The sequence below is a fragment of the Psammomys obesus genome, unplaced genomic scaffold (genome assembly GCF_907164565.1).
Source record: "Psammomys obesus unplaced genomic scaffold, mPsaObe1.curated_primary_1811, whole genome shotgun sequence".
NCBI lineage: Eukaryota > Metazoa > Chordata > Mammalia > Rodentia > Muridae > Psammomys > Psammomys obesus.
Window position 1 is genome coordinate 49,992,058 of NW_026585895.1, and position 14,296 is coordinate 50,006,353.

General features: G+C 55.4%; 1 protein-coding gene across 1 annotated transcript; it reads left to right on the forward strand.

Moving 5' to 3' along the window:
* Nucleotides 1–9,681: 9,681 nt before the first annotated feature.
* Asb6 (ankyrin repeat and SOCS box containing 6) lies at nt 9,682–14,254 on the forward strand. Its single transcript, XM_055600491.1, has 6 exons — nt 9,682–9,903; nt 10,925–11,100; nt 11,846–11,952; nt 12,048–12,156; nt 12,714–12,800; nt 12,905–14,254. The coding sequence occupies exons 1-6, from the start codon at nt 9,791–9,793 to the stop codon at nt 13,567–13,569; spliced, it is 1,257 nt and encodes a 418-aa protein (XP_055456466.1). The 5' UTR covers nt 9,682–9,790; the 3' UTR covers nt 13,570–14,254.
* The last annotated feature ends 42 nt before the right edge of the window (nt 14,255–14,296 follow it).

Below are 14,296 nucleotides of genomic sequence, written 5' to 3' on the forward strand. Positions count from 1 at the left end.
TCAAGCTCCCAACTACCATGCCAGGGGGCTCCATGGGAAGTTGAGGGTGGAAATGTGTGTATTATTATTATTATTATTATTATTATTATTATTATTATTATTTTGAGACAGGGATTTTCTGAGTATCTCTGACTGTCCTGGAACTCACAGACTGTCCTGGTCCGTATACTAGGCTGGCCTGGAACTCACAGAGATGTGCCTACTTCTGCCTCCCCAAGTGCTGGGATTACAGGCATGTCCACCACGCCCGGCTGAAGAATTATTCTTAATAATAAATGAATGAATACATAAATAAAAGAGCCAAATAATAAGAACCTTTGTGTTTCCCTTTTTGTCTTGACTACTGGGAACAATGAAGTCAATGACGGAAAGGCAACACAGTAAGACAGGAAGGAAGGAAGGAAGGAAGGAAGGAAGGAAGGAAGGAAGGAAGGAAGGAAGGAAGGAAAGAAGGAAAGAAGGAAAGAAGGAAACAAACACCCAAGTGACTATTTCACAGGGATTTATTGAGCACATACTGCACAGTACTGAAGCTTACATGAGAAGGGTTAGGGCGGCCTAATCTTGGGACTAAACCCTGCTGGGCTCAGCCACTCCACTCTGCAAAGGTGTTTTCCAAATGGGGCTATCGCTCCCAGAACTGGGGTTAGGGGAGTGACTGCTTGGGCACTCCAAACCTGGGAACCAAACCCTCACCTCAGCTCTCAGCTCTTCTGGCAAACTCCGGCCTCTTCCCCTGGCTTCAGGGGAGTCACGGGAAGGAGAGGTTCGCAGGACCTTCCTGAAGCCCTGGTCTGGTCTGGGACCAGCAACATCTTGCTCTGATTACTCTTGCGGTGGGGGAGGCGGCGCCTGGGAGGAGGTCTGCAGTGAGCAGCGAACCGAATTGGGGTGTAGCGAGGTCTGGGCGGGGCTCAAGGCTGCGGACAAGGCTCCCAGCTTGATGGCTAATTGGGGCTATAATCGTTCCTCTCATTTATAACTTACTCTTGAACCCTCGCCAGGAGGGCGTGTTCCCCGCCTACCCCATCCAGGCAGGCGCTAAATAATTAAACCAAGGGTCTAATCTGGGGGAAACTCCCTGCGGGCTCCCACTTCCTTAGTTCGCTGATTGCTGATGTTTTTGGGGGTGTGTGTGTGAAATATGACTATTTTTACGATCAAAGAAAACAGTCTTCTAAAGTGGGGGGAAATGGGAAAAAAAAAAAAAGAGGAGAGGAGGCCCCTTCCAGCTTTCCTTCCCAACGGTTTAGTGGGATTTAGCGGTCTGCTTAAATTTCTTGAGGCGCGCAGATTAACACACCCTTCTGTGGGGAGCCTTGAAATAGCCCCAACCCCTCCCACATTCACGGGACACTAAACCACTGAGGAAAGATCCGGCCCCGAATTCCTCCCAGTCTCCACAAAGGGATGACGCCTGAGGACTTTTAAATAAAACAATCTGTATTAATGAAATTTCCTTTTCCTCCTCCTCCTTCTTCTTTTCTTCCTCCTCCTTCTCCCCTTCCTCCTTCTTTTCCTCCTTTTCATAGGGAATGGCATCGTTTTTCTCCCAGCAGACAACATGTGGCTAAAGAGGATGGTTTATTTAAAACTCAGTACATCATCACCTTGTCAGGGCCTGGGACAGGAGCCGGGGTGAGGTCTCCTTTCTTTGTTTCAAGGGCCCATGTGGTCAGTCAGCCTGTGGTAGGGCCACGGGTCCATGCCCTAGGACCCTCAGGGGTGGGGGGGGCGCCTTAAGCAGGGTTTGGGAACTGCACCCTGTGACCTAAACACAACCCACCACCCACAACCATCTGCACCCACATTCCTCAGTACCGGTTCCCCGCCTTCCCATTCCTACCCTGCCAGCCTACCATTCTCAGCCCTGACCCCCTACATTCCAGAAGGGGTCCCTCTTCCCCGAAGCAGGAAGCACAGCTCAAGGTGTGTGCCCTGCACAGATCTGAACTGAGTCTGGCCTGGAGCTTCTTGCTCCCTAGTGACTGCTGCTGGCCTCCCAGAGTGCCTCAGGCTTCCTCTGCTGTGGATCTCTCTGAGGATCGCTGTGGTAGAGGCCTGTCTGGTCTCCCCAGTGGTGCCTGTCCACCATAACAGCTGCTGCCTGCCCTCTTCCCCTGACCCACTCAAATGGGCTGCCTCTAAATCCCCAGCTTCATAATCATCAACAGAGTTTTTGCTGTTTGTGTTTGTTTGTTTGTTTGTTTGTTTGTTTGTTTGTTTGAGACAGGGCCTCACTATGTAGACCAAGCTAGCCTCAAACTCACAGAGACTGGCCTGCCTCTGCCTCCCAGTGCTGGCTCCAAAGGCGTGCACCACCAAGCCCAGCGTCTATCAAACAGTTCTACTGAGGGCTTTCCAAGTGGTGCTGGGGACAGGGGCATGCCTACAGAGGGACCTGTACTAAAGGAAAGCCAAGGAGACAAAAGGTGTAAGCAAGCAGCATCCAGCAAAGAGGACTGAAGGGGCAGACAGATGGGACATTCAGTGTGGGACAGACCCAGAGAGCCCCAGCCTGCCCTGCTTGCCCGGCGTGGAACCTACAGTCAGTTGTTTTTGTTTTTGTTTTGTTCTTTGTTTAGTTCTGTCTTGCTGTGTCTCACTTTCCCCACTCCACCGGAGAGCTCAAGTGACATTTAAAAATCTCTCAGGAGTAACTCATCCTTTCATACCAAAGTGCTGGACACACACATCATGAATATGTAAAGTCAGTCCTCTGCCTGCTGTGGGGCTGGGCAGGGTTAACACCGTGGGGCAGGAATCGGGCAGAGCATCAGTGCTGGGTCTGAGCCACGCTGGCAGGGGGAAGAGAGGGCCCCAGCCGTCAGGTGTGGGTGCTTCTCTGAGGACGGGGTCCCAGCAGGGCACAAAGCTGTTTTGAAGGAAGTCACCCGGGAGAACATGAGAGCTGCCTGGGGCCTGTGGGTCTGGGACCTGGAAGGCAACTGGTAGGTAAGCCTGGATTGCTGTACAAACTGGCTGCACGAGGCTTTAGGCCATTGTGGGGTATCCTCAGGAGTCAAGGCTGGCCAACCATACATCTCTTCCTGGCCCGAGGATGCCATGGGTGTCTTTGCTCGGCAGGATGGAGAGAGACACTGCATCGCTTGTGATCTCCTGGAAAGTGGACTCAGGCGCACATCCAAGACAGTTTCAGCCTCGGCAATCTAGCTCCTACCAGCTGGCTGCTGGGTACACCAGATCCTCCTGAGGGGAGAGCCCATGCCTGGCACCAGCCAGCGTGAAATAACTGCTAAATGAAGTCATTCCAACTGGAGTGTCCCACACAGCATGGCAAGATAGTGTCCAGACAGGCCAGGATCAAATCCGTACAGCCAGCCTAGGTTCTGTCACTGGGGTGGGGGTGGGAGGATAGCTCGCTTCCTTCTTGTCTATAATAGAGGGATGTCTCTGCCCACAGGTGTCCAAAGCCATCACCTGTGTCAGCAAGGGCAAGAGCCTGGCAAATGCTGGCTGTGCACAGGACAATTCTGTGGGATTCAGTCTTTCCACCTGTAAAATAAATGTGAGTTTTCTGCTTGTTTTTTCCTAAGCTAGGGTCTCAAGTAGCCCAGGCTGGCCTTGAGCTCTAGCCAAAGATGGCCTTGAGCTGGTCCTTCTATCACCGTCTCTCAGGTGCCGATTGATTTTAATATAGTGCTGAGGACTGAACCTAGGGCCCTGAGGTTGCTAGGTAAGTACTCCTGCACTGAGTTACACACTCGGTTTCAGACTGATACCTCTTGACCACAGACAAATCCCAGAGCATGCCTGGCCACACGGTCATCTCCATGGTTCTCTAACCCCTGCCTCTCTCTGTGTCCATCACAGTGTCACTCTGGGCCTGGGTTCCAGTCCCAGCCTGCCTGGTCTCTCCTCTTCTCCACGTGTCTGAGGGAGCAGCTCCCTTCTGCTCTACTGAATTCTCTGCTCCAGCGGTGACACGGGCCGAGGGAGAGAGGGAAAACAGCAGGCCACATATTGTTTCCAGATGTGGCCCTCTCCCAGCCCTCTCCAGCAATTTAATTAAGTTCCCCAGACAGCCAGGAGAGGTTCTTAATGATCAGATTTCCCGGCTCCCTCCTCTGGCAGCCGTAGGCCCACTCTGTCTCCCTGACGGATGGCGACGGGTCCTTCCTGCCCTGAGTCAGCTTTGCCAACAGGGCAGAGTGCAGGGAACGGGATTTGCCTGGAGCAAGTACCCCTGGTCCCAACTTCTGGCTGCTCCTCCTTCCCCCACCTCCAGGGGTCCAAGCCCTTACGCTGGCTCTTGGCAGGTCTGGCCAGGCTCTGCTGAGCAGCCAGAGGGGGTGCCAGCAGGCCTCTCTCCTGAGCTCTGCAATTACCCCCACCCCCACCCTCCGCCCACCCCCACCCCCTTGCACGCATGTCTGCCAGGGCCTGAGGCCAAGTAGGCACCAGTGAGCCTCTGAGATGGGGGAACCTCTGGGGCCAGGCCTCTGGGCCTACTCACCAGCCAGGAGTGGAGCAGACCTCGGCCACCTGGGCATGCTCTCCAGTCCTCCGGGCACAGAAGACAAAGCAAGTCACGCAGGGGTGGAGGTGACTCGGTATTTAGGCAGACCTTTTTCGGAAGGGTCTGGGCCACGTTTCCCAGTTTGTTTCTCACACATGGGGCTAGAGGTCACCATCATCTGGCAAACCCTGAAGGATCCTGGGCAGATCGATAGGCCTTCAGGCTGAGCAGAGGCTAGGCAGAGCCCAGGCCCACAGGCCTTGCTGTCGCTGGCCAGGGACCATGGAGCTCTATGCCTTCACCCTCAGTTCTCCTGGGCTTCTGGGCCCCTGGGGATACAGCTCAGGTTGTAACAGCCGGGGGGCAGGGGGGAATAAGGGCCTGTGGTGTGTCTGGAGATGAGGAAGATGCCCTGGGGCCGCCTCTCAGTACATCATGGTCTGAGACTGCCCACCAGGGGCCTAGCCTGGGCCCAGCTCAGCCATAAGTGGCCCTCAGAGCTCCATGCCATGGCCCATGGCCACAGAGCATTTGCAGGGGCTAGAAGGTCAAGCAGTCGGAGCTGGCCTGGCCTCCCACCTTAGAGAGGGGCTCTGGATAGATGTCCCAGAAGAGGGGTAGGAAAGCTCTTCTCACTCAGCTCTCAGTGCCTCAGCTTCCCGAGAAGCCTACAGAAGAAACTCATAAATTAGGGACGGCTGTCTGCTGTATTGGGACTGGAGGTGAACAGGGCCAAAGAAGCTGGAGCTGCTGGTCAGTGCACACTTCATCACAAGGGTGTGGAGGAAGGCGGGGAGTCAGAGGGTGCTGACCCATTACAGCACTTCACGAGTAGGCTGAGCTCATCAGCTCAGGGCCTCAGTCCCCAGACATGTCTGAAGACTGAGGCCACACCTGTCCTCCACAGTGGAACAGTCCTTAGAGGTAGCCATGGCTTCCAAATTTCTCACTTGATGGAAAAGAAGGCTGCAAACCCCAGAGGAAGGGAGTGGAGGGAAGGAAGGGTGGGAAAAGGGGGGGGGGGCTTTTCCTGATCCCCCACTCAGGGCCTTCTAAGGGACAGCTGGCTAATGAGCAGCCTTCTAAGAGAGGCATGAAGGACTTGGGTTGGGGCCAAGGCACCACCTGCCCTGGCAGCTGCCCTCCTCAGGCACAGGTGAGAGCAAGCCAGTGAGGAAATGAATTATATGTTGTGTCTGAGGTGAGCCAGTGTGTGAGTGTGTGCGTGTTTGTGTGTTTGTGTGTGTGTGTGAGAGAGAGAGAGAGAAGGAAAGGGAAAGGGAGAGGGGGAGAAGGAGAGAAGGAAAGGAGGAGGGGAAGGGACAGGGGGAAGAGAGGGGAAGAGGAAGAGGGGAAGGGAGGGAAAGAGGGAGAGGGAAAGAGGGAGGAGAAGAGGGAGGGGGAGGGAGCGGATAACTGTGAATACTTCCATTACCCAGAGTGTCTGTGTGTTAAAGATAGTATAGGTGTTAACAATTGACCCTGAACAGATACAAGAAAAGCACCTGGCTGTGAGAGCCCATGCTGGAGCAGGTGTGGACACCTGAGTGTACATTTGTGTGTGAGAGAGGAGCAGGGTGGAGAGATGATGGCAAGCTGGAGGGTGGCCTCTAAGCTAGACTCTAGGCCCACATCCCAGCAGAACTGCTCACCTGCCAAACCTGCAGAGGTCACCTCTCGCTAAGCCCCCATCTCATGGGCTGTGTGTGTGCCAGTGTAATAAGTCTGTCTGTCTGTCTGTCTGTCTGTCTGGAGAGGTGGGTGTCTTCCCAAGGATCAGTAAGGGTCTGGTCCACAGCAAAGCTACTGTGGCTATTGGAGGCCTTGCTCCCTCCCCTGGGCCTATGGAGGCCCTGGGCACCCTCTGCACTGGGGTGTCAAATGTGTCATTTCTGGCTTGGGGAACCGGAGAGTTCAGGAGCGCTGGGGAAGTGACCTGGGAGGGGAAGTTGGTTGATAGGGTCTGGAGAGGGATCTAGGTCTAGATACTGCTGGACCTAGATGTAGGTCCAGGCTCCATGTAGGAGGTGCACACAGGCCATACCTTAGCCCCCGCTGTGCCCGACTTCAAGTCTCTAGTAAAACATATTCACTGCAGAAAAGGAGAAAATCCATAGAAGTTCAAAGAACGGTGGCCACCAAGATAGCTCAGTGGATAAAAGAACTTGCTGCTCAGACTGAAGACCTGGGTTCAATTTCCAGGACCCACACGGTGGAAGGAACCAGCTTCCTAAGGATGCCTTGTTAAACTGTTTTTGTTTTTAGAGAGTCTCATTTGGTTGTTCTGGCAGGCCTGAAACTCAATATCTAGACCAGGATGGGTTTGAACTCATAAAGATGATCCACTTGTCTCTGCCACCTGAGCATTGAGGGCTGGGATTAAAGGTGTGGCGGTCACCATTGTCTTTGTTGATGGAGAGCTAAAGAGGGTAGCTGCCTCTTCTCATGCTTGCTGACTTTTTGCCTGCAATTCACCAGTGCATGGCCTATGCCTAGATCCTGTAGGAAACTTTTACCGTTTTATCGATTTTTAAAAGTTCTTTATATATTAAGGTTACCTCTATACAGTATTCACTATAACCCCTACATTCCCATTCCCCGGGGAAATAAGAATGGGGCATAGACCTTTTCAGAGTCTGAGCATTTTGAGTTTATCCCTCATTGGGCTGAGAAGCTCCGGAACTGGGTGGCAGGATGGGGTTTCTCTGGTCACGCAGAGAGGGAGGAGCAGTGGTGAGGAAAAGAGAGAGAAGGGTCAGAGCTGAAAGCAGGGGCTCTGAGTGACAGCCTTAATGGGAGGCAGATGGAGGAAACAGGATTGCCCTTGCTGACAGGAGGGGTCAAGGGACATAGGGCTTTCTGAAGACAGGAGCCTGGGGGACTGACTGGCAGTGGAGCTTGGCTCCACTGCGTGATGCCTAAGGGCTCTGAAAGGGCAAAGGTCAGCTCCGCCCTCCCGCAAGGCACCGAGCCAGAGAAGCTGAAGGGACTCTCTGAGCTCTGGAGGACAGCGTGTAGAGGGGCCCCGTAGACTAGGTGAGAGTCTACCCTGCTGAGCGTCAGTGGGCAAACTCTGAAACCAGTTTGAGCCAGATTCTTTGCTCGTGAAAGGGCAAGATGATAGGATTTAACGGAATCTGTGTGTAGAGGGTTCAGCCAGGGCTAGGACCCGGGAAGGGTTCCATAAGTGCAAGTTGGGTCTTCTCTGGTATGCATTGTTCACATTTGTGATTGCATATGGGCACTAGGGCCCTGCGTGCAGAGGTCGGAGGACAGCCTGGAGGACAGCCTGGAGGGGTCTGTTTCTCCCTCGGCCATAAAGGCCCCAGAGATTGACCTCTGGTCACGAGGCTTGGTGGCAAGCCTCCATCCTCCGAGCCATCTCACCTACCCAGCCCAGCTCTTCCTACTCTGCCCCCTGTCAGCCATTGGTAACATTGGGATGCCTGTGGTTGGCTCTAGGACTGTGAGGGCTGGGCGGACGATCGAGTTAGAGGTGAAGACACTGAGGCCACATCTGGGTTCACCTACAGCAGAGGGGTTGTTGGAGTCTGCCTTCTGAGTTCCTGGGGAACCTTCAAAGTGACCTTATTAGGAGAAGGGTCTTGTAGATGTCAGGAGGTTAAACTTCGGACACTCTGGATCAGGGCAGCCTCCAAATCCAAGGGCTGGAGCCACTGAGGAAGGAAGGAGCCATCTGGACATAGGCACAGACCCAAAGCAGGAAGCCACGATGCCCACTTGTGGTGCTGATAGAGGAAACCCAAGGCCCAAGCCCCTTACCCAAGCAGCCTGTCGACTGAGCCACATCCCCAGCGTCCAGGTTCAGTGGCCCACCCCCTCTGTGTGTGTATGGGTGTTTTGCCTGCATATATGTGTGTGCACTGTTTTTGTGCCTGATGGCCACAGAGTCCAGAAGAGAGCATTAGTTCCTCTTAGTCTAGAGTTCCAGACGGCTGTGAGCTGCCATGAGGGTGTTGGGCGCTAAACCTGGGGCCATAACTGCTGAGCCACTTCTCCAACCACCCCCTTCCTTTTTGAGATAGTCTCACTGGCTGGAAACAGAACCTGGGTCCTCTGCAAGGGCAGCCAGTGTTCTTCATTGCTGACCTAGCTCTCCAGGCCTAAGTACAGACTTTCCCCCCGTTATTCCCTGAATAACCCCGTAAACAACTACTGGGCTTGCATTTTCACTTGGGTGTAATAGTCATTTGGAGCTGATATGGTATATGAGAGGAGCCATGCAGGTCCCACAAAATGCTATACCATTCTGTATAGGAGACTTCAGTACCCACTGGGTTTGGTGTCATGGGGCATCTTGGAATGAAGCCTGTGATTCCAACACTTGGGAAGTGGAGGCAGGAGGCTCAGGAGTACACCAGCCTCAGCTATTCTGCAAGCTAGTCAAGGCCAGCTAGGGCTACATGAGAGCCTGTCTTAAAACAAGAAACTTTATTCCCCCCCGCCCCAGTCAACTCTGTGGCGATGGCAGGTGCCAAGCAGAGAGACCACTATCCTCCTCGGCCTATGACAATGCAGCTTCAGGAACACTGACACCTCCCCATAACTGGCCTTCTAGAATCATCAGGGCCTTGCTCCAGGACCCAAAGTCGCAGCAGCTCAAATTCGTGTAGGGGGAAGCTGCTTGGTCCCTGTATAGTCCTTTCTGCTACATCTCTGCTCTTGCCTCCCTGCTCAGGGTCTAGGAGTTTAGGCAAGTGATAATTTTTGCCCATTTTACAGACTAGGCTATGAAGGCTGACTAAGTCTCTCCAGTGAAAAGTAGGAAGCCTGTTTGGCCAGAGGTCAAGGGACAGAGAATAAGGAACTGTCCCCACTGTCTGTGGGGGAAGAGTTGGGGTGCAAGGTCCTCGTGGCGCCGCTCAGCCTGCAGCGTGGAGAGACCGAGGTGGCTGCAGACCTTCCTTAGAGAATGGCCAAAGTCAAGCAGGCTGCAGAAGGCAGTGTTCAGGCTCAGGACAGGGACTGAGTTACCTCGGGTGGGAGCCGGGCAGTAGCGGGCCCACGTGCCCGCCCAGAGCTCGGATGCCCTCCAGCGGCCCGGCGGGGAATCCCAGGGCGGGGGACGAGCCCGGGCAGTGAGGGTCTTGGCGAGGTCCTCCCCGGCGGCAGGGGGCACTGTGGTCGCACGTGCGCCCTCACAGGCCGGAGTGGAACGGAAGTAGGAGTGGTAGGATGACTTCCGGTGCGGAACCGTAGCCTGAGCGGAGGACTGGTCACCAGCGCGGGGTCTGAACCGGTAGATCAGGAGGTGGTGGCGTGTGGGAGTTGGGACGCGCGGCCGTCGCCATGCCGTTCCTGCACGGCTTCCGCAGGATCATCTTCGAGTACCAGCCCCTGGTGGACTCCATCCTGGGCGCCCTGGGCATCCAGGACCTGGAGCGGCAGGAGCCCGTGCACGAGTGAGTCTCTGCTGCGGTCCCCTGTGGTTGTCCCCGCGGGAGCTGCGTGGCTGCCAGCGCGAGCTCCATCCCGAAGCGGTCCCGCAGCGTCTTGCAGGGCAGAGGGCCTGGGCCTCGGCGCCGCGCCTTGTGCATGGATGTCGGGAGGAGACGAGGGGCTGGGGCCGACAGCGCTTTCTGCAGACAGCAGGCCTCTCCGAGAGCCTCTGGGGAAGGAAGCCGATGTGGTCCGTGTCCTCTGTGCTGGCCTTCGTGGGTTCCCCGAGCGCTGCGGCCAGGCCCCCGCCTTCGGAGTGCTCGTCCTGCAAGGACAGGCGAGCACCCAGACCAGCAGGGTGGTGTGAGATGCAGGGAAGAGGGTGGGGCAGAGGAAGGGCATTGACAGAGTCCTGAGCTGGAGTTGCAGACACTGATTAGCTCACCAGGACGTCTTTTCTAAACCATGTCGTTTCTTTCCTCTGGGGCCTACTCTACGCGCAGTGCCAGGCTCTTCCAGAGCTCGGAGGCGGGGCTGAGGGCAGCACCAGGCGCTGCTGCCCCCCCTTGGCAGAGCCCAGTATTAGTGGATTCAGGAGGGCTGCCCCAGATAAGCGTTTTGTGTCCGGGCGTTGGTCGAATCTTGTGGCCAACCTAGAATTCTGGTGGGTGAGATTAGGGAAGAGATGAAGTGAGGAGCATGGTGGCGACACGGTGACTCTGAAGTGAGGGTGTTTGGGCTGCTGTCAGAGCTCGGGGCAAGGTATGGAGCAGCCTCCAGGCCCAAGAAGCTATTAGTAGGTAGCGTTGGCTAGGAAGGGCAGGAACTGTGGGTCCACATTCAGGGCAGTGTGAGAGAGGACTGGACAGAGCCAGCCCTTTTGACAGTAAGCTGAAAGATGGCTTTGAAACCACTTCAGACTTTTGACCAAGAAAGACTTCCACACCACAGAGCATGAGCAGTTTTTGTGGGTGACTGGAAGGGCGTACATTCTCTCCGTGCCTGAGAGTTCCCATTTCCTCTGTTCTGCCTCTTGACACATAGTTATGCTGCCAGCGAGGAGAGCCGCATCCTGGTCCTCACCGAGCTGCTGGAGCAGAAGGCCCACTCGCCATTCTACCAGGAGGGGGTGAGCAACGCTTTGCTGAAGATAGCTGAGCTGGGGCTGACTCGGGCAGCGGCTGTCCTTCTGCAGAGTGGGGCCAACCTCAATTTTGAAGGTCAGCAGCATCGTGGGGGTGGGGGTGCAGGACTAAGCAGCCAGGCCTGGCCACTGCTTTTCCTCTTGTTTTTGGAGTGTCTTCCCTTTCTCTTTGGGTGACTTTCTGGTGGTTCTTAGCGTTTCTCCTCCCACACTGAGTGATGTTGCCGACATTTCCCAGCTTTTAGACTCATCTTTCTGTTAGCAACGAAGTGCACTGCCTTCAGGGATGATGAAGGCCATTCCTTCAGTCCCGCCATTGGCTATCACAGGTAGGGCTGCCTAGGAGCCAGTGGGGGGCCAATGCGGACCCCCTCCTCCCCCAGTACAGCCTTCATGTCACTCATGGAAAGCAGGCTTAGAGGCTGCAGGGCACTTGAGAATCCTACAAGAGGAGTAGCTGCTGTTTCAAAGCCCATCCACATGTTCTCGTGGCCTGGCTGCAGCCAAGCGTGTAACACACTCGGATGGTTGAGGCAGAAGGATCTCTAGTGACCCTGGGCTACCTAGCAAGGTCAAGGCCTGCCAGGACTTGGTTGTAAGATCCTGGCTCAAGGAAACAAAAGGCTGGTGCACACTGGAGCCCGAGCGCAGCCGCTTTTCCTTCTCCTTAGGAACAGTCCTGAGAGGAAACTGAGGCCAGTGCAGATAAGTCACATGTCTATTGGAACACTCAGGTCTCCGGGCCTAGCGTCTGCATACTTGAGGTGGGAGTGCTGGGAGAGGCTCTGGGGCCATTCTGACCAGAGCTTCTTTGCCCTCAGACCCCGTTACATACTACACAGCCCTGCACATCGCTGTCCTGAGGAACCAGCCTGACATGGTGGAGCTGCTGGTGCGCCACGGGGCGGACATCAACAGGAGGGACCGGGTAAGAGTCAGGTCCAGTCCTGGGCATGTGTGGAAGCTTTACCAGCCAGCCTTCCGGGCCCCCGGGCAACATGGCTGCTATCCCTTTTGGTTCAGATCCATGAGAGCAGCCCCTTGGATCTGGCCAGCGAGGAACCAGAACGCCTACCCTGCCTGCAGCGCCTCCTGGATCTCGGAGCAGATGTCAATGCAGCTGACAAGAACGGTAAGGGAGTTAGTGCAGAGGTTAAGGACCTGGGTTCAGTTCTCAGCGCTGATATGGCAGACCACAACTGTCTGTAGCTGGAGTTCCAGGAAGTCTGATGACCTCCTCTGGCCTGTGAGGGCACTGGCACATACGTGGTACATAAGCATATGTCATGCTTGCAAAGCACCCATACATAAGAAAATAATTTAAAGCAAGCAAGAAAGAATGGTAAGTGTTGAGGTGGGAGGCTGGCCATCCCTGGGGCTGGAAACTTGTTATGGGAAGACAAGCAAGCATTTTAGGTGCTGGGCCCAGTGGATGGCATAGCCACCGCTGGCCCACAGGCAGAGGATGCTAATCTGCCTGAGTCCAGCCCCCAGAGGCTTTGGAGAGAGTGTGGTCACTGTCTTTACAGTGCCCCAGGTGGTGAGTATACCCAGCAGCTGTGTGTGGAAGCAGACAGGCCTTGGCCTTGCGTGGCCCTCTTGTTCCTGCTTTTGTGTGAATTAAGCCCTGCGAATCCTGCTCCCATCCATCTCTGGGCAACCTGGCCTCATCCTCCCTCTCCTTCCTAGGGAAGACAGCGCTGCTGCACGCTCTGGCCAGCAGCGACGGAGTGCAAATCCACAACACAGAGAACATCCGGCTCCTCCTAGAGGGCGGTAAGGTTCCCCATCTGCCCACAGCTGTGCCTGCTGTTCTTCATCCCCGCTGTTTGGTAAAGGCTGCTGGCCACCTCCCATTTCTGTTCCCATGGCTCTTCCAGGGGCAGATGTCAAGGCCACCACCAAAGATGGGGACACTGTATTCACATGCATCATCTTCCTGCTCGGTGAGACCGTCTGTGGGGACAAGGAGGAGGCCCCGATGATCAACCGCTTCTGCTTCCAAGTCACGCAGCTTTTGCTGGCCCACGGAGCCGACCCCAGTGAGTGCCCGGCCCATGAGTCCCTCACACATATCTGCCTCAAGAGCTTCAAGCTGCACTTCCCCCTCCTGCGCTTCCTGCTGGAGTCAGGGGCCGCCTACAACTGCTCCCTGCACGGCGCATCCTGTTGGTCTGGCTTCAACCTCATTTTTGAGAGGCTGTGCTCCCACCCGGGCTGTGCCGAGGACGACAGCCATGTTGAGCTCCTGCATAAGGCCGAGACCGTGCTGGACCTCATGGTGACTAGCTCTCAGAGGCTGCAGCTGCCTGAGAACTTCAACATCCACCCAGTGGGTAGTTTGGCAGGGAAGATCCAGGCCCTGCATGCCTCCCTGCGGCAGCTGGAGAGCTACCCGCCACCTCTCAAGCACCTGTGCCGCGTGTCCATCCGGGTGTGCCTGCGGCCGTGGCCTGTAGACACCAAGATCAAAGCGCTGCCCCTGCCTGACAGGCTCAAGTGGTACCTGCTCAGTGCACACAGCAGCACAGAAGACAGCTGCTGACTGCTGAGGAACCCAGGATGGAATGATCTGGGGTGGCCAAAGCCAACCTGACGGTAGACCTGGCCCCTGAACAGTCTTCAGAGGGTCCTTTTATCTGGACAAGGCTTGTCTTTACTGATATAAACCACTAGGGCAGTGCCCTCGAGGCTAAAGGCATAGCTGCCTCTGGGAAGAGGCCCACCTACTCTCCCTCAGTGTTCCTAAATCTCAGCCACGATGGAGGGGCCAGTGCGCCTGGGAAACATCTCTCTGTATTAGGAGCTGACCAGGCCATTTCGTAGAAGCAGGAAGTAGAGGCCAGGCCCCTCAGAGCTCTGGCAGCTGGTTGGTTCTTGAGGGGTGGGGAGGGAGGAAGAGATACTTTCCTGGGTCTTTCAGGGGCCAACACCAAAATCCTGGGCCATCCAGTTAGGTCCTATTATACTGCCTCAGGTCTCACAATGCTTTTGAGGAGCTGGAGACAACACGGAGGCCACCACAGGCTGACCAGGCTAGAGCCTGCCTGATCCTGTGGCCTTTGGTGCTCTCTGGCTGGTGGCAGCTCTGCTCGGGGCATATCCCGGCCTCAGGAACAGTGCCTACTACTAAAGGTGAGGGCCTCCCCAGAACCTAGTGCTGAGGCCTTGGCAGTCTGCTTGGCCTTTGGGAGTGAGCAGAGATGATTAAATATATTTGCAACATTAAACATGGTGTCTTTGTATGACAGTTTCCTTGCACAGCATCACTC